The 21,952-nt window shown below is 39.1% G+C and overlaps 1 protein-coding gene across 5 annotated transcripts in view; it reads left to right on the forward strand.

Moving 5' to 3' along the window:
- Window positions 1–11,495: 11,495 nt before the first annotated feature.
- Window positions 11,496–21,952, forward strand: part of TRPS1 (transcriptional repressor GATA binding 1) — a 230,996-nt gene continuing 220,539 nt past the window's right edge. For 3 of the 5 annotated variants that reach the window (XM_045181505.3, XM_045181503.3, XM_024572046.3), the window contains exon 1: window positions 11,497–12,162. Coding sequence is in view for 1 of the 5 variants with exons in the window: in XM_045181504.2 (XP_045037439.2) it covers window positions 12,818–12,827 (10 nt within the window). In the remaining 4 variants the exon portion in view is untranslated. Of the gene's footprint in view, window positions 12,163–12,357; window positions 12,828–21,952 lie in introns of those variants that run through there. The other 2 variants (XM_045181502.2, XM_045181504.2) reach the window with 2 other exon arrangements.

A 21,952-nucleotide genomic window follows, 5' to 3' on the forward strand; every position in this document is an offset into this window, starting at 1 on the left:
GATTATGGCTAAGATGTGAAATATTAAAATTTGGAATGACCCTTTTTAAAGAAATATCTTTGGAAGCAAGAATTACAATGTCTGCAACTGTGCTTAAGTATTTGTTATATCATAATAAGTGAAAGATTTCTCATTTTTCTGACTTAAAAATCCTGAAGTTATATAGCAGTAATGTATTGCACTATATGTTAATGTTGCTAGCTTTGAACAGATTTTGTTAAGATTTTTAAAGCTAGTATTTTTTGTCTGTTCTTAAATATCCCTGTGGAATACTTTTTTGCCTGTTCAGCATTTGAATCCACTCTTTACTTTATGAATCTCGGTAGGAAGTAAGAAAAAAACCCTCCCCTTGTAGAAGCTAATCATGTGAGACACTTGCTTTCCCAGCATCCTCTGAGCTAAAGCACAGCCTCCATCAGACACTGCTGCATCAGACTTACCTATGGGACCGTATCTGCAAAACAGAAATAAACAGGAGTCCTCTCTTTTCTCTGTAGCTGAAACGGTGAGAAAGGCTGCATGGGTGAGTTTCTGGGAGCAAGAGTGCCAATTGTGCAGATGTTGCATCTCGAGCTCAGTGGTGGCAGCAGGCATTTCTTTACCAGTCTAGTTCTCAGCTCAGTCTAAGGTGTTATTTCTGAAAGCTAAGCTTCGAGTTGGTTTTCCAGATCCCCCAGTGATTGTTCGAGCTACTGGGAACATTCATAATAAATGTATTTTCTTCTCAATCATCCAGTCAGGTTGTAGCTGAGGACGCTGCCCAGGACACTCGTGCTCCTCTGTTCCCTGTCACCAAATGCATTCATACCTGCATCTTTGGCTTTTCTCTGATCCCATGGAGGTTGGGCACCCTCTTCTATTCACAAAAGAGAATATGCTATAGATGCCACCCGTCACCATTTTAAGGACTTGGCTTCTTGAATTATGTCCTCTCTTATCTGCTTTATCAGTCTCTCACTTTTTATGGTATCTTTCCCTTCCACAAGCAGACATGGTCATGCGTATGCCATCTTTAAAGATATCTTGCCCTCATCTGTACTTTCCAGTAACTAAGCCTCTGGCGCCTTAATTGCCAGACATCCTAACAGGGTTGTCTGTGTGCATTGCTTCCACTTCCTCCCCTCAGACTCATTCTCCAGCTCTCTTCCTTGTGGTTTCGGTTCTCAGCCTTTCCCTGGAACATACTGTGCCAAGGTCTCCAGCAACCTAATGTCATATGTAATTCAACGTAGGTCAATCAACCTCTTAGCTTTCCCTCTTTCCTGACATACTTTCCCCCTTCTTGGATTGTTTACACCCTGCCCTGGTTTTCTTTCTTTCACATAGGTTCTTTCTTCCCAGGCTCCTTTGCTGGTTAAGAAGAAATCTTAGCCTGAAATTGACCTCTCTTGTCTCAGTCCTAAGTGCTTGCCTTCCCCATAATATTTTTTCAGAAATAATGTGATCTATTTTCATAGCTTGAAATGTCAAGTATACTAAATGCAAACCTTTTGCACTGGACAGATGTACTCTTAGTCCTCATTATTTTAGGACTACAAGTGACTTTCTGTGAAATCTCCAATCTCCAATCTGTGTGGATTTGAGTTCCTTGGTCATCTTTATATGGAGGCTTTCAAATAGCAAAGGATTATTGACACATTATGGAAACATTGTGCCTACTTGGTGTCTTACTTCCTTCAGTAAGTTTTTTAGGGTGTTGTAAAAAAAATCCCAAGACTTCTAGTAAGACAATAATAGTAATTTATGAAGTCAAAGACATATGTAATTTAAGGTTATTAAATAAAATGACCTCACTTAAGGTTATTTAAGCAAATAAAAAAATATCCCATACCTTGGGAAAGCATTAGGTATCCCAGAAATACCAGTTATTGGAACTTGTCTTTTGGATATGTTCACTGAATTTGCAAATCATCTCTAGTATCTCCATGCCCTTGCTATCTGAGGGTGAATTGGATGTCAAATACTGTTAAAAATTGCACAGACCCAAGTCTGGCAAGTAAGATGCATCATCAATCTGTGGAATACCATTTTGGTTGAAAAGCATGAAAATCTATTTGTTTGAATTGCTTGTAATTGGCTAGAAATGCAGTCACAATTTTGTATTAAATTCCATAGTACTGCAGTAGAATGTTTGATACCAATACACACTGGTTTAAGACAGAAAGAAAACTGGAGACTGTGGGGATTCCAGCTGACTTGGCGTGCAGTGTTCTTCAGGGATCCCGGCAGTGATGCAGAACCCAGGACCTATTTCCCCATGTCTGAGCTTCGTTTTCTCTGTATTTGGTCAGACTCTCTGCTGTGATGAGACACTTGGAAGAACTCTAGGCTCCCATCTTTTCTAGACCAAGTGCCGCAGAATAAAAGATCCAGATTTTCCTTCCAGGTGACCTTGAGGTTTCCTTGGCTCTGACCCTGTCAGGTGAATGTGATGCTCTGATAAGCAAAGCCAGAGTCAGGTGCTTGCTTTTCTTGCAGTAAGTCCTTTTTATGGGCTAAGAACAGAGGAAAACCAATGGGCTCTTGCTAGGGAAGAGAGAATAGATGTGTTGGTACAGCTACAAAATAGCAAGTGTTCACCATAACTGAACACAGACACACACACACACACACACATTGTAACTACCAGGTTTAGTGTCAAGACAAATCATTGGTTTGAGTCCCAACTCTGCCACCAAAATGAAAACACAATATAGTGGGACATTAGACCCTTGGTCCAGCAAGTTCCCTACCTGACTACATGTTTGATTTTGGCTGTAGCATTGCATTTGTCTCAGTTTCCTTATATACTCAATAGGGCTAATAGTGTTTCCTACCTCAAAGAGTGTGTGTTCAGATTAAATGAATTCATATATATGTGAAGTAGTTAGAACAGAGCCCAGTACATAGCAAGCCTTGTATAAGTGTTCATCATTAGTATTACTCAGGTATGGTCTTGAGAAATTGGACAAGGGATCTACATTGTAACAGGAAGTCAGTGTACCATAACTCTATGCTTTCATAAGCATGTGGATGATTCTTATCCTCCAATAGTCTTTTCTAAGGAGTCCTTGAAGCAAGAGGCCTGAAACCCATCACAGAGGCTAAATTTTGCCATGACCTTATTAGAAATTATATAACTTTTCTCTGATGATATTCTGAATGATAAAACAAATCCACTGCCAGAAATATGGTTAAGAAATATGTAACTGTTAGAATAGCTCATCATTATGGATACATCTTAATAAAGCAGAATGGCCCTCAGCTCCTACCTCTGCCCTGTCAATAGCGTGGCATGCTGGATATGTGATAAATCACTGAAGAAAATTTCAAATTGTGTCTAATGACATTATAAGTCACAGCAGAGTTTCTGACTCAGCAGCACATACTGAGCAGTTAGGGCAGATGACAGAGTTATCAAGTGTAACCAACAGTGGGGCCATGTTTAAAACATGGTCCATGTATTAATCTATACAAGTTGTTCACATGTACCCCACAGGATCAGTTGTTTTGAAATGACTACCTTATGTTGATTTTCACTTTTGTGGCCTGACAACGGAATTGGCTTTATTTACCTAATATAAAATCAAGATATGAAGTAGCATGTCTCTTTCAATAAAATAAGATTTCTGCTGGGACTCTGCTGGATTTTCACCTATACCAATTGGAAACTTCTGGCATAATTAAAGGAGTAGTTGCATTCTTCAAGTGTCTGTGTGTTTGAGAGAAATAGTAGAAGATATGTTTTAATTGTGTTTCCTTGTTTAAAGGGTCTCACTGTACAAGTGAATATATGTGTATGGATATATACGTATTGTGCTGTGGTATACTAGTTCATATATAGGCAGATACTAGTTCAAGGGTCTTGCCTGGGACTTAAAAAAAAGAAGTTAAAAATGTTAAGAACAGATTAGAAGGTACTGTCTAAAACTGAGTTTAAGACTGCAAATAATAGGGGAAATGTTAATTGAATTATCATTTAATAAGAAGGGGATCACAATGATCAGGAAGTGGTCATCTGTAGTCATTGGCATGGCCCTAGTCTAAAAACCTCAGATGTCCTTGGGAGGGATGCATAATACGGTGAGAAGTCTCAGATATCACCAATATTCTCAATCTCTTCTAAATTCCTTGGGGCTCAAGAAATTCCCTTTATTCCTGGGAGTCTTACTTTGTTTATCCTACTGACTTAATTAGCTTTGAACTATGAGTGCCCGTGTCTTTCTTCCCAGACAGAACTACTCTAGATTCTAGACTAGAGCAAAGTGGCACAATTGCCCAGGGCTCTGCTCTGCCGGGGAAACCCAGCAGCTGGGGCTGCTACAGGGGATTTGTGGATGCTGGCTATGGAGGAGGGGGATGAGAGTTAATACAATAGAATGCAATGATCAAACATTGGGCACAGTTTGTAGAGCATCCTCTATCCCCAAATTTTGCCCACCCTGTGAGAAGGCAGCAACCCCAGTGCCCACCCATCACACTGCAAACCACTGTACATGACCTTGCCCTCTATATCTGAATTACCTTATTCTCAACATTAGTTCATGCTTTCATTTTTTCACCCAACTCACATTTATCAAGGTCTGTCTTTGTATCTTCACATTTGTAATAGATCACTTAATATTTGTCATAGTCAAAGGATTGCTGTTTCTTCTACTTTAGTGAATATAAGAATCACATGGTGTGCTTACTTAGACTGCATTCTTAGACCCCACCTCCAGAGATACACCTTCAGTAGATGAGGCCCACAAGTTTAAGAAGCACTTAATTAGACTATAAAACTCTCAAGGTGGGAGCTTGCCACTCATTTACCAGTGGGGTCCCAACTTGTAACAGTGTCTGGCACATAATAGTTACTCAACATACATTTGTTTAACTATTGAATTATATTATAAAGACTATGTTAGACCCTGCAGTACAAGGGTGGTTGTTTTTCACAAGTCCTCTTGTATTGATCCAAGTCTAGGAAGACAACACAAGGAATACTCAAAGAAGAATTTGAATCTCTAATCTCTTCATTTAATGGAGGATCATTGACAAAGTCATGGGAAGGGTTAAGGGAGGCAAAAAGAGATGCTTGAACACCCAGGACCTAGCAACAACCCAAATTAGCTGCCCCTACACCTAAAATTATGAAGCATAAGTGGTGGGGTGAGGGTCTTATTACTAGCACCCTATGAGAGGGTGTCCTAGCAGAGAGACAGCCAGGGGAATACATACTCTGACTGTCTCTCTTCCCATTTTCCAATGTGATGGTGTCATTAGTCAACCCCTCCAGCAACCAGATGGCAGGGGGGCCCAGATGATGCAGTGAACCTCCTCTCATGGCACAAAGAGAAGACAGAGATTAGCTTCCTTCCAGAAGCTGGCAGTCTACCATCTGCTGATCGGTGGACAGTTACTGATGAACAAAGTTTAAAGTCAAGATAGTAACTAATACTTATCCCTTGGCCATTTGGCCATGTCTTTACACCATTTAAATGGTCTAGGTGCATGAAGGACAAATCGATTCTGTGAACACCAAGATGGAATGTTAATTAAGCGGAAGTTTCCATTTCCCAGGTGATCACACATTCACAGACCCACACACATGTCCACACACATGCTCACATACTCATTTCAACGGGAGTCATATGACATTGTGAAGTGGGATCACTGTGAGAATCTGGACAGTTGGATCTATACCATTAATTAAATATCAAGTAAGTTGTTTGATAGTTTTAAAATATCTGCAAAATTCATGGCTCTCAGTAGATTGACTTACACTAAAATGATTCACTATTTTAATGTTAAAAATATAGCTAGAAAAACACCATTAATGTTTAAAGAGATAATTATGTCTACTTCACTTTCATGACTTCCCTACCTCACACTTCTGGCTTCTAAAACTACAAATAACCCTTTTCCATCTGAAAATTCTCAGCTTTCTGCTTCATTTTTATAACTCCATAATTTAATGCCTAGTCTTGAGTTAAAGATCATTTAGTTCACTATTTTTAGAGCAACATGGAATTATGAACCCAAACTTAATGATAATGAGGACAATATTCAGAGGAGGACAAACGTCTCCTCTGATATATTGCCAAAAATATGCTGCTGAGATGAAGACCACCCACAAGCTTCAATTGGCACATGATGCATCAGCCCATATGTATTTAGAAAAAAAAGACCAGAAAGGAAGGAAGGAAAGGCCACATGGAGCATTTGCAACTTGGGCTCAATAATGTATTTCTAAGTACAACGTAAAGAGATTTTTCTAATTTCCAAATTGAATTTAATGGATGTAATTGAGTACCTATGACTTGATGGTCTTCTGCCCTCAAGGATCTTGCAGTTTAGCATGAGAGGGAGGTAATTCAACAAACATTAGACAAGTCACTATGATGCATTGCTCCCAAGAGAGAGAAACAAAGCCCATAGAAGCTCACTTCCTACCCTGCCGATTCTGATTTGGCATTTGGGGAAGGCTTCGTGCAAAAGGCAGAATCTGAGTTTGACTTTGGAAGAGAGGGCGTTGAGCATGGAGAGTTGGCATGAAAGGCCTGTCAAAGCCTTTCATGTGGAAGGCAGCAGGATGTATAAAACAAGGCATTCAGAAGAATCCAATGGGCCTGGGGAATGGCTTGATCGGTGGGCGTGGAGAGTGGCCCCTGTGGAAGAACGGAGTGACGAATGAGGCCAGAAAAGTGTTTTGAATTAGGCTACGGGAGAACTTGAAGGCCCTAAGTGCTTCAGTGTTACTCTTTTAGCAGTTGGAAGTCATGGATTTTTGTCATGGGGCGTAGAAAATGCGGAAGGGGAATGATCTGATCTGGTAGCTCAGTATAGTGAAGGGCCCCGAGGGAGAGAAAAGAGGGAGTTAATGCTCAGTGGGATGGCAGGAGAGAGATAATCACTTTTTATTTTGGGAAAGCCCATTGTGGATGGACAGAAAGGCAGCAAGAGGTAAAAAACTCCTTTAGAAAAGAAACAAGGGGAGGGCTAGGTAACTGACTGGATGTGGGGCGTGTGGGAGGGAGTATTGCCGAAGTGGTAAAATGTCTGGGGTTTCTGGCCTGGATGACTCATAAGGTCAACAGAGATAGGGCTTGTTGATTTACTTCCTCCTCCATGTTGTCTCTATAGCCTCCTCTTCCTAAACTATGATATCAGACTTACATTCAAATTCACACGTTTGATTGCTAGTAGAATACTTCAGTTTGCAATTTAGGCAGAATCACATGTTGGGCTTGGTGATATGCATGTGAGAGTTAATCGAGTGAAGTTCAGTGAGTAGATGGGATAAGAGAATACAGAAGGAGCAGAGAATTTTGGAAAATACCTACTTTTCAGGGGCAAATAGTGGGCCTGGGTTAATTAATATTTAAATGCTCTCTCTTCCTAAGAGAAGGGAAGTGAATCTAGTTATTTCCCATAGTGTGGTTTGAATACACAGCACTGAGTAATCCTATTTAATTCTACTTTCAACCCAATAGACATATATAGTTGGACGTTCATAAAATCTATTAAAAAAGCAAAAGTCATTATTATTCTCGGGCTCCCTAGGCAGGGATTTCTGCATGTGTGTGCATGTGTGTGCATGTGTGTGTGTGTGAGCGCCTGCGTGTGCCTACACCTCAGAAACTTGTTTCCTCTTTTAATTAAATAAAGTCCATGTTTGTTGGCTTTTAGGGTGGGCTGCAAGGCCCATCTGTTTAACTAGGCAGTTGCCTGATATTGCAGGGGGGAGGCTTGGCAAGTGTAAATGTGAATTTGAATACCAGATACAGGCTATTTAAAGATGAATTTATCTTCAATAAATTCACCCAGAGGTGTACAGCAATAGGTCGTATAGAAAACTATCATAATTTTTGAGCAGAGTCTCTCTCTCTCTCTCTCTCTTTTTAAAGGTTGAGCGGTGTGTGATAGCGAGAAGAATACAGTCAGAGAAGTTCACGCTTGATAACGCTGTTTCTCCAGGTCTCACCCCGAAGGAGGGCAGACCACTTCAGTCATTGCTTTTCATATGCTGGAAGGCAAAATGGTCATCCACTTCATATGATATGGTGCTAACTTGAGAGCAAATCATACATAAATATTTTCTTGATACTATGTGTTAAAGCAGTTGGCATTGAGGACCAAGGGTTGTCAATCTTTGAGGATTCTGAAAGGAATTGCAATTTATGACGTGTTAGGGTAAACAGTTGGATTACATTTCTGAAATACGTGTTCCATCAGGTAAAATCATTGTGATCACAGGCCCCGGAACTGGAAGTAAGTTATGTGGTAGAAGGTTGAAAATGTAAAACAAGTATGCTTGCATTTAACTACTAATCCCTCTTTGTATTCTGCTGAATAAACTACAAGAAAAGGGGGGGGGGAGAATGTTTAAATAATAAAACAGAAAAATATGCTATGTCATTTTAATAAATAATAAACATTATATAACTGAAGGAACTGTTTCTTCAGTGGTTCTACCATGAGAGAATATTCCAGAATTCAAAGAATTATGAGATTATAAAGAAGTTATTTTAGTTGGAAGTTATTCTTTTTGTTTGCTTTTTAAAAATGTCTCTTAATTTTTCCTTTATTTTCTGAAGTATCCTATGAAAGCACAGGCTGTTGTTTTAACATCCAGACTCCATTGTTCAGAAACACTTTGCAAATACAGGCAAAAGAAGAGAATGGTTTTAAGAGCTTTGCATATGTTTGACAGCAGAAGATAATAAATGTAAATAAATCTTTACTATTTCCCCTAATTCAGTTTGTGCCATGCACATGTCAGGACTATAAACACAAATCAACAAACATTTGAAAGAAAACAATATACATAACTTATTTTATATATTAAAAACAACTGTCAAACAATTATGACCTCATGTATTAGTTGGTTGTTTTGAAATATTCCTACTAGAATTAAAAAATGCTATGAGGGCCTTTGAGCTTATACATATTGTGTCAATCAAGAGCATATGTAATATATCTAAGGCATGAGGTAAAATTTACTTCATAAATTATTTCATAAATAAATAATTTGCTTGAAAAAGTTTACCAAAATATTTGTGCCTTTATTAAGTTCTCTACAGATCTTTTGTGGTTCATGTAAATGAATTGATACAGGCAGCATTTTGATCTGCTGAACTCAAAATATAAAAAGGAACATGAAGAGAGTCTTCATTTCTCAGGCAAACTTCAGGGAAATTGGGTCCGTGAAACTTCATTCATTAAATTTTTAAGTGACCATGAATATGTTGGCTTCAGTACCTGAAATGTAACTTTATCCTTTCAACTGAAGGACATAATTCACCCTCAGACCTTTGGCTTTAACATTTTATATAATGTATAATTTTGGGTACACTTAATGGTCAAATTTTGTATTATTACAGGTGGAAAAACACCAGCCATCCCAAGGGTTTTGTGCTTGCAAAAGCATGTAATTTAATTTTTTGAACCAATTTAATCAATGATTGTTTCACGTGAGTAAATTTACACTCTTGATGATTGCCTTACATGTGAGAGTGACGAAGAGGAAGATCACTTCCCCTTTTAAAATGTCATTTAAACTGTAGGAAGCAGAAATAGATTAGGAGACTAATCCTTGTGATGTATTGTACTATTTAACTTTGCTGCTAAGATGATACAGCCTGAGATTTTATCAGTTAGATACCAGCTTCAGCAGTTTTAGGTGGTATTAACCCTTTAACTACAAACTGTTTTACTATTCAGATTCATATTTCAAAATTTATTTGATCTAATATTTTTAGTCATGGCTCAAGAATGTTTTACTCAGATCCTTTTTTTCCCCCTGAATAAAAATGCTTCTCACTGTGCCATGCGTATTTCCATAAAAGTCGGTAAGCTAATTTATGGCTTAAAAAAGAAAATAAAGGTCTATATTTAATATATGAATACTTTTTACAGTGGAAATTGGCGGTGGACAGTATTAAATGACTCTAGTGTGAAAATATGCAGGTGGTCATTAGTAGCTGACTATGAGATTTACTGAAGATTTTGATATTAATTTTCCCTGCAAGCAGCACTATATATAAATCTCACTCTGTTCCCAAATTAATTTAAATTGATGGTAACATACGAATAACTCCATGCATATAAGGTTCATTGTCTTCTCACTCCTTTAGGGAATATAATGTTTGTCTCATTGTGAAACTGTATTTTGACTACCCTTTTACCTGACTAGTTTCTCCACTGCAAAAGAATGATTGCTTTTCTACGAATAGAGTATGAGACACGATACCAAAATTCCAGAATAAAAGTGCTACAAGAAGGAATCACGTATCTCCCTGACTAGGTACATTAAGAAGACATGAAGATTTTACAGAAAAATCAGTAAGGTTCTAAAACCACATGCTTAAGTTAAACATTTTTTTATTGGCTTTTTCACTTCTGATAATAATGTTTCAAAATATACACTTAGCTTTCTTTTTTTTCCCCCCCCTTAAACGATGCAAGAATTATTTAGTGAAAAAATATTCTGGAGGAAATTACTTCATCTTTGGCTTACAGATTCACGATTGTACCTCTCTAAAATTCTAGTTTTAATCATTTTGTAGTTTGGAGAAGGAGGATGTTTCTTCTTTTAGCACAAAATTAGTTTAAACTGATTTTCACTAGAGGAAAAACATGCACTTAAAGTCACCCAACTGAAGAAAATGAAGTCCCAAGAAATGTTTACTTAGGTTTTTAACGCCTACTATACTTTGAATCTTGTCATGGTATTCTTTTAGGCGTTGTTGGTTTTTAGAAGTTAAAAAGGAAAATTAAGAAAAAAACACACCCTTCCCAATTCAGTAACTTATTTTGAGGGCATTTCATTTAACAATGAGACTGTTTGGTGATGTGAAGTAGTAAAGAGTATGCCAAGCTTAATTCAGTATTCCTTATCTTTTACTACTACAAATCCGAAGAGCTGCAGGTACTTAGCTTGCAGCATTTGAATAATGTTCCCATCTTACCTATTTTGTAGTACCACTATTAAGCACCCATGGAGCTTGCTAGCTTCTCCCTAGCCCACAGAACCATAGCAACTTCAGTCCGCACTTCTTCAACTCAGGATAGAGTTCAAGTTCTCCACAAGCCCACTTGCCATCAAATGCATGGGCAACAGCCCACCGACTAGGTGTCCTAAGACTTCAGGTCCTAGAAAAAGGGCGGGGGAGGGGGGACACACACACACACACACACACACGCACACACAAATCCTGCCTCGTTTAATTAGGAGGGAGAAGGGAAAGAAACACCCCAAAAGGTAAAAGCACTTTTAGAGTTCTTTTGACTGTTCCTGAGAGCATCTCCAAGTGTTTTGGGACCATCGATCTGGCCACCACGCACTGGCGCTTCACCTGACCCCCCTCTCCCCCCCACCCCCCAAGGTAGGTCCTTATCTTTATCTCCTTATTCTAAAGCTTTCGTATTTTTCCTGGGTTTCCAGCCCGCACGTTCACACGTGGGGGTGGGGGAGGAGGAGGAGGGGGTTAGAGGCGGGGCGGGAAGGTAGCTGGGTCCATGCACCGCGCAGCTCTCATTTGCGGCGCTCGGACTCGGGCGAAGTTCTCGTGCAGTGGCGGGCCGCGGCCGGGGCCGGTCCTGGCTGGCGGCGGCGGCTGGTGCCTGAGCCGGGCGGGGCGGCGGTGGAGGCGGCGGCGGAGGCGGCGGCAGCGCGGGGACGCGCGCTGTCTCTTTAAGGGAGCTCGGTCTGGGGTGGCGCTTTCCTCCGCGAAGGCTCCTTTGATATTAATAGTGTTGGTGTCTTGAAACTGACGTAATGCGCGGAGACTGAGGTCCTGACAAGCGATAACATTTCTGATAAAGACCCGATCTCACTGCAATCTCAAGCGTCCTCTTTTTTGGTGCTGCTCGTTTCTCCGGACCCCGCGTCCTCTCGATCGCTCTCTCGCCTTTCCATTTTTTTTTTTTTTAACAAAAAACACCCCCCCCTCCTCTCTCCCACCCGGCACCGGGCACATCCTTGTTCTATTTCCTTTCTCTTTCTCTTGCTTTCTCTCTCTCTCTCTCTCTCTTTTAATAAAGGGGGGGGAGGAGAAGGGGGGGAGGCAGGAAAGACCTTTCTCCCCCCCCAAATAATCCAAGATCAACTCTGCAAACAACAGAAGACGGTTCATGGCTCTGGCTGCCGCGCCACCATCTTTCGGGCTGCGGAGGGTGTTCTTGACGATTAATCAACAGGTAAGGAGGGGAGGCCCCGGCGGCCTCGGGGCCGGGGCGCGGAGGGTACGGGGCGGGGGGCGCGGGAGCCGCTCGGCTCGGCCCGGGCACCGCGCTGCGAGTGCTGCGCCCAAGCGTGTGTGCGCAAAATGTGGGCGATCGCGAGCGGGGAGCCCTGGGAATTAAAAGTGACTTTCTTTGGGGGGGGGGGGGGAAAGCAGAGGGAGAGTGTGCAGAAAGCCAAGCGAAGGCTTCTCGGGTTTCACATGCATTTTCTTTCTTCCTTTTTTTGCGCGTGTGATTTCTTTCTTTCTTTCTCCTCTTCTGCTCTCCCCCCGCCCCCCCTCCTTTTGGTGGGTCTAAGGCATCTGAGCCTTAGAAAGGAGCGACTTCAAACTGCAGTAGCCCCTGGAGTCAGGAGGGTCAAGTTCAGCCGCCGGGGAGGAGGAAAAACAAATCCCCATTTGCCAAAAAAAGAAGTTTCAGGCCGGTGCCCCCTCCCCCTCGCAGCCTTGCTCCCCCCCTCTGTCTCTTTCTGGCTGATTTTAATTCTCTCCTACCGGGCGCGGCGGAGGAGCTGGAGGTGGCTGGACCCGAGGGGCCGCCGCCGCCAACACCGCCGCCGCTGCAAGTTTTCTGGGGCTCCTGACAAGCGGGGAGCAGACTAGGCACCAGCATGCACAGTAGTAAGTTGGGCGAACTTGGGAGGGTCAGGAGGGTCTCAGAGAGGGGCCTTTCGTGGGGTCCCCATAGTAGGAAAACAGCAGAGGACCGGTGTTGGCTTTGAAGAGTTTGCAAAACCAGGCTTCAAACTTTTTTCCCTGGAAGGCCCAACTGAGCTGGAGAAGGAGGGTAGTCGCATCCCCTGATGCACCCGCCTGTGCACGGCTCAGGGCGGCTTGGTCGAGGGGTTCTGTGCCCGGTCCGTGCCATGTGGCGGGGCCTTGCAGCCAGGGCGCTTCCGTAGGGGCTAAGGAAGGGGCAGACTTCCTCTGCGGTTCGGATGATGCGCCATGTGTCTCGGGTCAGTGGACACTGGCCGGTGATTAAATGCCTGACAGCGTTGGGACATCCAGGCTTACGGGCGCTTCGCCTTCTGTCTAGTTCCTGTTTGGGTTCTAGAGAAACGCATCTTTGAAAGGCCAAGGCAAACACCGGCTGCCCCCTCAAATAACTCCAGGATTACAGGACCCCATGAATAATTTGAGGGTGAGGCAGGGGTGGGAACTGTTTGAAGTGCAAAGATGTTTTTGTGGCTGGGAAAGGTTTTTTTTGTTTGTTTGTTAGTACCTGTGTGAGATGGTGGTTTCCCCTAGGGAAGTCAGTCACCGATTTATAGCCCCAAGACTCTAAAGTAAAGCAATTTAAGTTAGAGAGCAAGAAAGAATGGTGGGTTTCAGGGAGAATCTTGGACTTGCTAAGTTTTAGGTCTTGCTTTACTTCCTCACATCTTTTTAGGCCTCATAATTGATAACTATGAAAGTTTTTGAGTAAGAGCGATGGATCTTAATGATGAACCACAGTTATGATAGAATATTCATCCTTATCCTATTTTGGAAAATCACGGCTAGACTTTTCAGTGAGGGAAGTGCAGTGAGAAACTTAGCGAAGTTAAATCGCAGAGAAGTTAGGCCAATTTATTGCACTTTTGTAGAGTCATTGAACTTTTTGTAAACGCACCAGGTGAACAGGAAAGGGTCTGAGAGGAATAATAAGTACAAAGGGAAAACACAGATCGGGCCTGAGACAAAATTACGAAGAAGTGATAACTCTAGGCCTGGTTGTTGCCTAACGTTTGATTGCTCAAAACAAAAATAAAATAGGAACCTTCTAAAAAGTCTTCAAAGTCCTTCAACTCTTTAAGGTAAAAACCTATGGATGTTGCCGGCTTCATGTTACTTTCCTGCTGGTTTTGGGAAAAGTTGATCATTTAGAAAACGCTGCCAGAGTTAAAAATGCAAGGGGCAGCAAGGGAAAGTAATGCATGCGCGCAGCCAGTTCTTGACGTGGACAAAATGAGAATGAAAGTTTCTGAACTCACTGTTGTGAAGTTTCTTACATGCTGCTCGTTTGCCTAGAGCACTTTCTCAGATATTCCACCAGTTAATGTAAAAAAGCCAACCAGCTCTAAAATGGTGTGGGCTTTTTTTCTTTTCCCAAGTATGCCAGGGTTGTGAATAAATACAGGGTTTGTATGGGAAGATGAAGTGTTTCCTGTAAGTTGTGATGCTGACCGGACATTCTGGAAATGATACCAACATTTTGAGGATTTTTTTTTTTTTTTACCTTTAAGTGAAAGTTTATTAATGACATGCTTAATGAGTCAAAAATATCGTTGTTAGAGCTTTTCTCTCCTCAGTTTTAAACTTTCCTTTTAAGTTGTTTCCTGGGATGAAACCTCTCTCGATTCAGTTGAATAGACAGGGCCACTAATGTGCTAAAATTTGACGATTATTTCTGGGTATTAATAATGTGGATAGAAAACTCCTGAGGGGAAATAGGGTTTACTGCCGACATTCTGACTTGATTTCTCTAAATGTGAGGCATCCCGAAGCTTCACTAATACTCTGTTGGCAAAGTGTTATTTCCTACCGGTGAACTGATGTTGCGGCTTCCCGATATATCTGTTGTATGTTGGGGTGTATGTGTGTAGACTACTTTTTCACACATAATAATAGCTAAGTCTGACACTCTCCAAATAAATATTGGAACATAACAAGTTCCTTACAACATAGTTTGTCACTCCTCTGAATTCTAGACGCCATAAGGGTCTCCACTGCTACTTAGATGTTGTCCTTTGTGTCTTCAAGGTAACATTAAACGTAAAGAGAAAAGTGTCCTAGTAGCTGTGAAGTCGGAGTTGATTTTAGAGCTCAGAATTTTGATGAGAATATTTTAAATGATTTTAGACAGTTCTTGCTTCAAAACCAGGTAGAGTCTATATGAATGTGCTAATCATGGGTGAGTTGCATATGCCCCTACCATATTTTCAGTATTATTTTTACTTTTCTTTTAAGTCATATTACTTCTGGTTTACTGTGATTTCCACAATGTAGGTCTCTGGACTACACATAAGGAAATCTTCATTCATCAGGGAAACCTTCAAAACGGAAATGAATGTAGCTGTGAAAAAGCTGCTTTTAAGATCCTAGTATATCAATGATGTTTCTATGATATTATTGTTATTATTATTATTTGTGTGTGTGCGTGTATGTGGAGAGAGACAGAGAGAGAAAGAGTGACTGCAATTTGTATTTAATGATCTGCATATTTCTATTAAGAATGCCAAAAAGTGTTAAGTTTTAATGAACTCCTGTCTTATCTTCTTTGTTGAAGTAAATAAACATTAGTGAAAGTTTTAAAAGAAGTTGTGGCAAATTATTTTTGAGCTAGAACTTTATTTCTAATCAGAAATGAGTACAAATTATTGGGTTAGTGGCCTTTAAATGTTTTCCATATTCAATATGTAAAAATTATTATTTTTCACTTAAATATCCCTTTGATAGCAAACAATAATGTAACAATACTATGCTATTGTGTGTAAAAGAAAGTGAAGTTTAAAAAAGTTCTGGGCAGGTGTTTATCATTGATTTAAAGGGAAAATTACTATTTTTGAAATAAGCGATGCACTTAAAATGACTGGTGCACGTTAAAACTTATTCTTATTGAGATATTCTCTGGTGTGTAAAATGAGGCCATTCATTCAACAGTCTGACAACTTTCCACTTGGTATTTGCCTTTGCTTAATTTAGTTTCCGCAGGACAGCTCGTGTGGTAGTCTGCATCTGTTTTTGGCAGGCGTAGAAAACTATAAACTCAGACGGTTTTGCCCCAAATAGTACAGCTCACAAGTTACAATCAATTTGATAAAAACAGTCAAGTTTTATGGACTTGCTTTCTGTTGGTCATCCTTGGTGAAGCTTTCAGGTAAAAGATTTCTTTCTCTCTCCCTTTTGCTGGTTATAATTACTAATGCCACTGGTAACTCCTTCTGAGTCTTGTTCTCGTTTCTCTTATTTTTTATTTATTGAAATTTGAGCAAAGTTACGGCAGCATATCTAGACTCGGTTTTACTTTATCCATATGATAACTACGTTCCTCTTTTGATATGATCATACAGAAGGAAGAGAATTTCTTGTTACCGTAATAGTCATGATTTATGGAATTCTAGGGGCCCCTTAGATAAAATATGAAGAAACTCTTATAGCCTTTGCCAAGCAGAAATTTAATCTAATTCTCTGAGGGTACTTGTAATTCTTGTGTATAGAGGAGTCTAATACACTTTGCAGTCATTTACATTGAAAAAAAAATGAGCACAATTTTTATAATTATCCAAATTATTTACCTCCTAAAACCTTTAACCAGTGGATTAAATATGCTAAAATGCCAAGTGTTGTTTTATACTACTGTTCAGTAGCAAACAAGGCTACAGAGGGAATAACCACTTGAAAAAATTTGACCTGGTGTATAAATGGGTCTTAAGCCATTTGTTTATTTGTGTAGGGTATTTGATTAATTATATAGGCCCTTGTAATATCTTTAATGTTAGTATTCTGGTCACCTTCGGGGTTGTCATATCACCCCGTGGCTCTCTGATGCCTGGGAGCTGACTTTGTTGGTCTTTGGCTTGGTTCTCTGATGGTTATAATAATGTAGAAATTGATTTAGGTTAGAAAGAGATCTTGTAGACATAAGGAAACCTCCTCACTGAATTTGCAGAAGGATCTATGGCTGCAATTATTCGAATTATTAAGAGTTAGATGAAGAAGCCTGACCGACCACAGTAGCTTTGCGGGCTATTGTCGTAGCAACGTCTACTTTTTTTGTGATCCCACTTTCTTTTTTTCCTCAAGAGCACGAATCCAAGTAACAAAAACAAAGATGAAATTATCTCCGTATTTCAAATTTGAAGCATCATTGGAAATCATTTTCTGATTCAGTGTTATGACCTGAAATACAAATGACATCCAAACATTTCAAAGAAGATGCTAAGGCTACACTTTTTCGTTCCTAAGTATGTTTCATTAGAAATAAGAAATAAAACTTTTAATTTTTAAATATTTTCTAGCTCTTTAAAAGCCTGCAGTAAATACTTTACAAGTGGCTAGACACCTTCCCTGGTGGTTTAGTTTATACAAGCAGGAAACTTTCTCTCCTACTCTTTCTCTCTCTTTCTTGTTTTCTTTAAACCAACTGACGTAATGCCAAACTTTGCTTTAAAAGAACAGACAGAAGTAATTGGTAGCTTTTAACTTTTAATAATGTTCTGGATTGGTTTTAGTGGCCAAAATGCCATTTAAAAAAAAAAAAAAGTTCAAGTAAGAACGGGCTTGTGGCCTGAGGAAGAAAGGCTCTGTTGATGTAGTTATTTTTATTCTTGTTTTTCAATCTGTTATTAAAAATCTTTCCTGCTGAACACTGCTGGGTTTCTCCAATTGCTCTCTGTGATGGCTGGTGCATTTCAGGTTACCGTAACTTAAACAGTTTTGGGGTTTGGGGGAGAAGTGGGTATTTGTGTTGCGTTACTTCTTTCTTACTTGGAAAAAAAGAGTTGTTTTTGTTTCAACTGACATGAATTAATTAAGCTTATCAATGGCAACAGGTCAGTGAATATGTTTTTATAGAATGCTACACCTGTTAGCAACAGCCTGAAATGTGGAAGTTTAATTGTAATATTAATAATTTTTCCATACAGAGGAAGAAAAGTAGATGAAACTTTACAAAAACTATATTTTTAGAGGGAAAGTGTTAATTTTAAGGGTCAGTTTGTTTCTGCTGGTGGTTCTTTTTTCTCGCAATTTTAGATGATAATTTTTAACCCTATTAATTACACAGCGTTTTAGTTTCCTTTTTTTTTCTTTTTAAATAGTTATTTTCTTTCTTTCTGATCTTGCACAGGCAAACAGAACTTTCTCCAATTAAGAGACATCTTGGAGATGTTGATTGACATCAGGGCAACTTCTGAACCTGGCAAGTAGGAAAATCTCTCAGGAGGGCAAAAAGATTTGTGCCAGTATTTCCTTCCACAGGCAAAGACACTCCATCCAGAGATGGGGCCCTTGCCCCATTTGGCGGGCCAGAACTGAGAAACATTTCTGATGTGAATTGTTCATAAGGTTGAAAGCTTGTGGTTGCTTGTCTGGGACGACTTTGCTTTAACCCCAAATTTGTTCTGAGAATTTTTTTAAAACAGTATATTTTAGAAATAATACATACTAAAAATTAGGTATCACATTGATACTTTAAAATGTCTTTTAAGGCATGTATAATTATCAGAAAAACATTCCACGTATTTAGGGAAGTTGAGGTGTTCTTTGGGGAGAAATTTGACAGTTTTGATTTACCTTATGCATTTCTCAGTTTTTCTTGTGAGACCTGTAGACTGTAGTTCAAATCAGAGACATTCTTTCTTTGCTGATTACGTCTTTCCTTAAGGATTTGTCAGGAAAAAACTTTAGGAACTCAATCTGTAAGTTGTTCGCATCAGCCTAGTGAGAGTGTCTTCCAGTAAGTCTTGGTTATTTTATTTTATTTTTTCCAAAGTTTTCAAGCCTAAATTTTAAGTTAGGGGTTTCTCTGTCAATACATGTTTGTTTAATGAATGTTGGCTTATTAAAAACTGAGGGAACCGTAATAAAGTTTAGCAAGAAGAAAATAAAAGGGAGAAGGAGGTATTCAGAGCTGCCTTCCTTTAATATCAGCGGCTTGTTGACTGTTCAGCGGTGGGGAGGGGTTGGAGAGGCTTTGTGGAAGATGATACAAAAAAAAAATCATCAATTGCGCATATGATCCCCTCCCCTTAAGGTTTACTTAAACAATATGTTTCAGTTTTGCCTCAAACCATTCAGCACCACTTCTGCTCCAAGAATCCACCACTGTCTTGGTTCCTGAGCAATTAAGGATGACACTTTGTTATGTAATGAACTGCAGTGTTGTTTGAGCAAAGGTAACATATTTTGCTTTGTGTAATTTTGGGGTAGTTGGTAGTGGGATACCTATAATATGAGAGGAAATCTAGCAGTGTAAGTATCTGGAAATGTGTGAAGTATTCACAGTAGCTATACTATGTTTAAATCATTGCTGCTATGTGTGCATGCTGTTGTAGGTATGTCTCATGTATGGGATGTATGTGGACTGAGTGTACATAGATACCCTTGGTGGTGGGGTCTAACACCTAAGCATTAACTCTGCGCTTTAAACGTGACTCTTTTAAGGAGCTACATGACCTCCTTTATGAAGTCTAGAAGTGTGAAATGAGTATGGGGTTTAACTGTAAGGAAGCCATCATTATTATCACAATACTTATTATCTCCCTTGAATTTACTAAGAAATTTAAGAAATGACAAAAAACTATAAATCAAAATGTTACCTTTCAGTGTATTTTAAGAAGTGCTTCTGAAGATGATGTTTTCAAAGTCCCATTTTTGTCAAAAGGAACAGTTTAGTGATGGTGCTGTTTCTGAACATATATCTTTTTATGGGACAGCACTTTATAATTTACAATTCTATCATCTCAAAACGTTATGCAGAAATAATATGGAACATGTAACAACTCTGTACTATGGCCATAGTGTTCTCCCCTAGGGTGATGGATTCTGTGCGTCACCCGAATGTGATGCTGTCTGCTAGGCTTGTAATACTGGTTTTGAGGGTTGCTGCATGTCCTATTTCATCAGGCAACACAGTGCAACAACTCTGGTATCTAGGTAATTGACCCAGTCAAAATAGGCTCTGGAAAATGTTCCAAATACTTTTAAGTAAGTCAGAAGTTAACTTATACATTCAATGTATTTAACACTTCAATAAACAAATGACTCATTGTCAGCTCTTTAAGCCTTCTATAGTAGATAGTGTCGGAAGGAAATTTTTAAGTGTCTATATTTTGTTTCATTTTTCCTTTATTTGGAGGGGACAGGGTTCTTCTATTTGCATTTATAATTGCTCCATCTGTTAATTACTTTTTATTCATGGTAGCATGCAGTATAGTACTACAAAGAATAATAAGCATATTCGTATTATCTAATACATATGTCCCAAGCCTTTACAAAGCATTAATATTACATTAAGTTGAGTATTACACCAACCAAGAATGGACCCAGTATAGGATGATAGATACAACACAATTAATATTTAGATATTAAGTATATTTTAGTTGTAGAAAAGAGAGAGAAAAGAGATTTTGCTTTAGAGCTTTTTTAATTTGTAGAATCTGGACAGAATTTATGAAACTTACAACCAATAAACATCTATAATATAACATGCTTCTTGGTTAGATTCCACAATGTAGCTTTCAGGGAATACTTGTGAATCACTATTTCAGTTTCTCTTTATAGAAGCAGCTATTATGTCTGAGATCAGATCCATCTATAAATAGTGTGAAGATATATGGTAGAAGTTTGTTTGTAGAATCTAAATTTTCTATTACACGAAATACTTTATGTGCAAAGGGATCAAGCATTACTAGTCCAGTTTTAGCTTTAGTTTTCTCTGAGCTATGCACCGTGTAGCCTGTGACTGTGTGGCGTCATGTGAACTTAGTGCGCACATGGATGTGCACATGTCTGTAGTCTCGCACATACAGAATGTTTTTGCATTAAGGCAGTGAATGGAATTTTAACATATATATTTTTTGAAATGACTTCAGTCTTTGTAATATACATTCTAATTACTTAATGCATCCCCACGCTGATTTGGGGGTTAATTTCATGATAATTTTGGTTCTGAAATGAGAACGAGATTGGCAAAACAAAAGCCAGCTTCTCCTTGTGGCTTCTCTGTGATGTCATTATCCTCACATCATCCTTAGCTCTGAAAGATGTAGAATAAATACGTCAGCCTGTTTTTCTCTCAATTCTATGAAGCAGCCCAAATGTATAAAAGTTTCTAAAAGAGATTTGGCATTTGTTTCTGCTTTATTTTTTGAAGCGATTAAGTCTTTTTGACAGAGAGTCTAGCTCACTTCAGTTTTAAAATGTACCGTCCAGCCGATGAACGTTAAGATTGGCCATGTAGATATTAATTGGAATGTTATTACATTTTCTCAAATATTAGTCTAATTGTTGAATGATTCATAATTCTCTATCAACTATTTTTAGATATGCCTTTGTGATTTTTTAAAATCATGTATTGTTTGTATCTGGTGGCTGAATTTTTATGTTAATGAAACAACTTAAAGTATAAATGGAAACATCACAGGTGATTATGTTTAATACTGTCTTCAAGTTATTCTTTTTAAAGATTATTGCAAATGTTGCGTCTCAGTTAAACAAAGTAAGTTGTAGAAAATAACTTAGGTACAAGTGGCCAGAGCAATTACACATCCAAGTAATAAGTAACATAAAACATTATTTTCTGTAATTTATAAGCAGATAGTAAAAGATGTTTCTCCTTTACACTTAGAATGAATTTGCAGGACATTCATTGGATATAAGATTTGGTCATTTACTCTAAGAAAGTCACTGTCATCTAAATCTCAATTACAACGAGTTTATTTTACTCTCTATCTCATCACTGTTGATTTTACCTTTAAATGCCCTGTTCTTAGGACAATTTATGTTGGGGAAAGAGTGCCCTAGTTATTTACTTTTTACTTTTTCTTCGTACTTGATAAGTTTTCAGTAAGAAAGCTGCCACTCATAACATTTAAGGCCAGCAGTAAAAATCATAATGTGTGCAGTGTGTATGTAAATATGGGTTCATGATCCTGCACGTTCACTTTGTCAGACATTTAACTCTTTGGTGTTACGCTTCTGTGCACACCTGTCCTGTACTTTTTACTCCCAGGGTAGTTCAGCGTATTATTGTTAACGCT

Source organism: Desmodus rotundus, chromosome 8, assembly GCF_022682495.2.
Source record: "Desmodus rotundus isolate HL8 chromosome 8, HLdesRot8A.1, whole genome shotgun sequence".
Classification (NCBI taxonomy): Eukaryota; Metazoa; Chordata; class Mammalia; order Chiroptera; family Phyllostomidae; genus Desmodus; species Desmodus rotundus.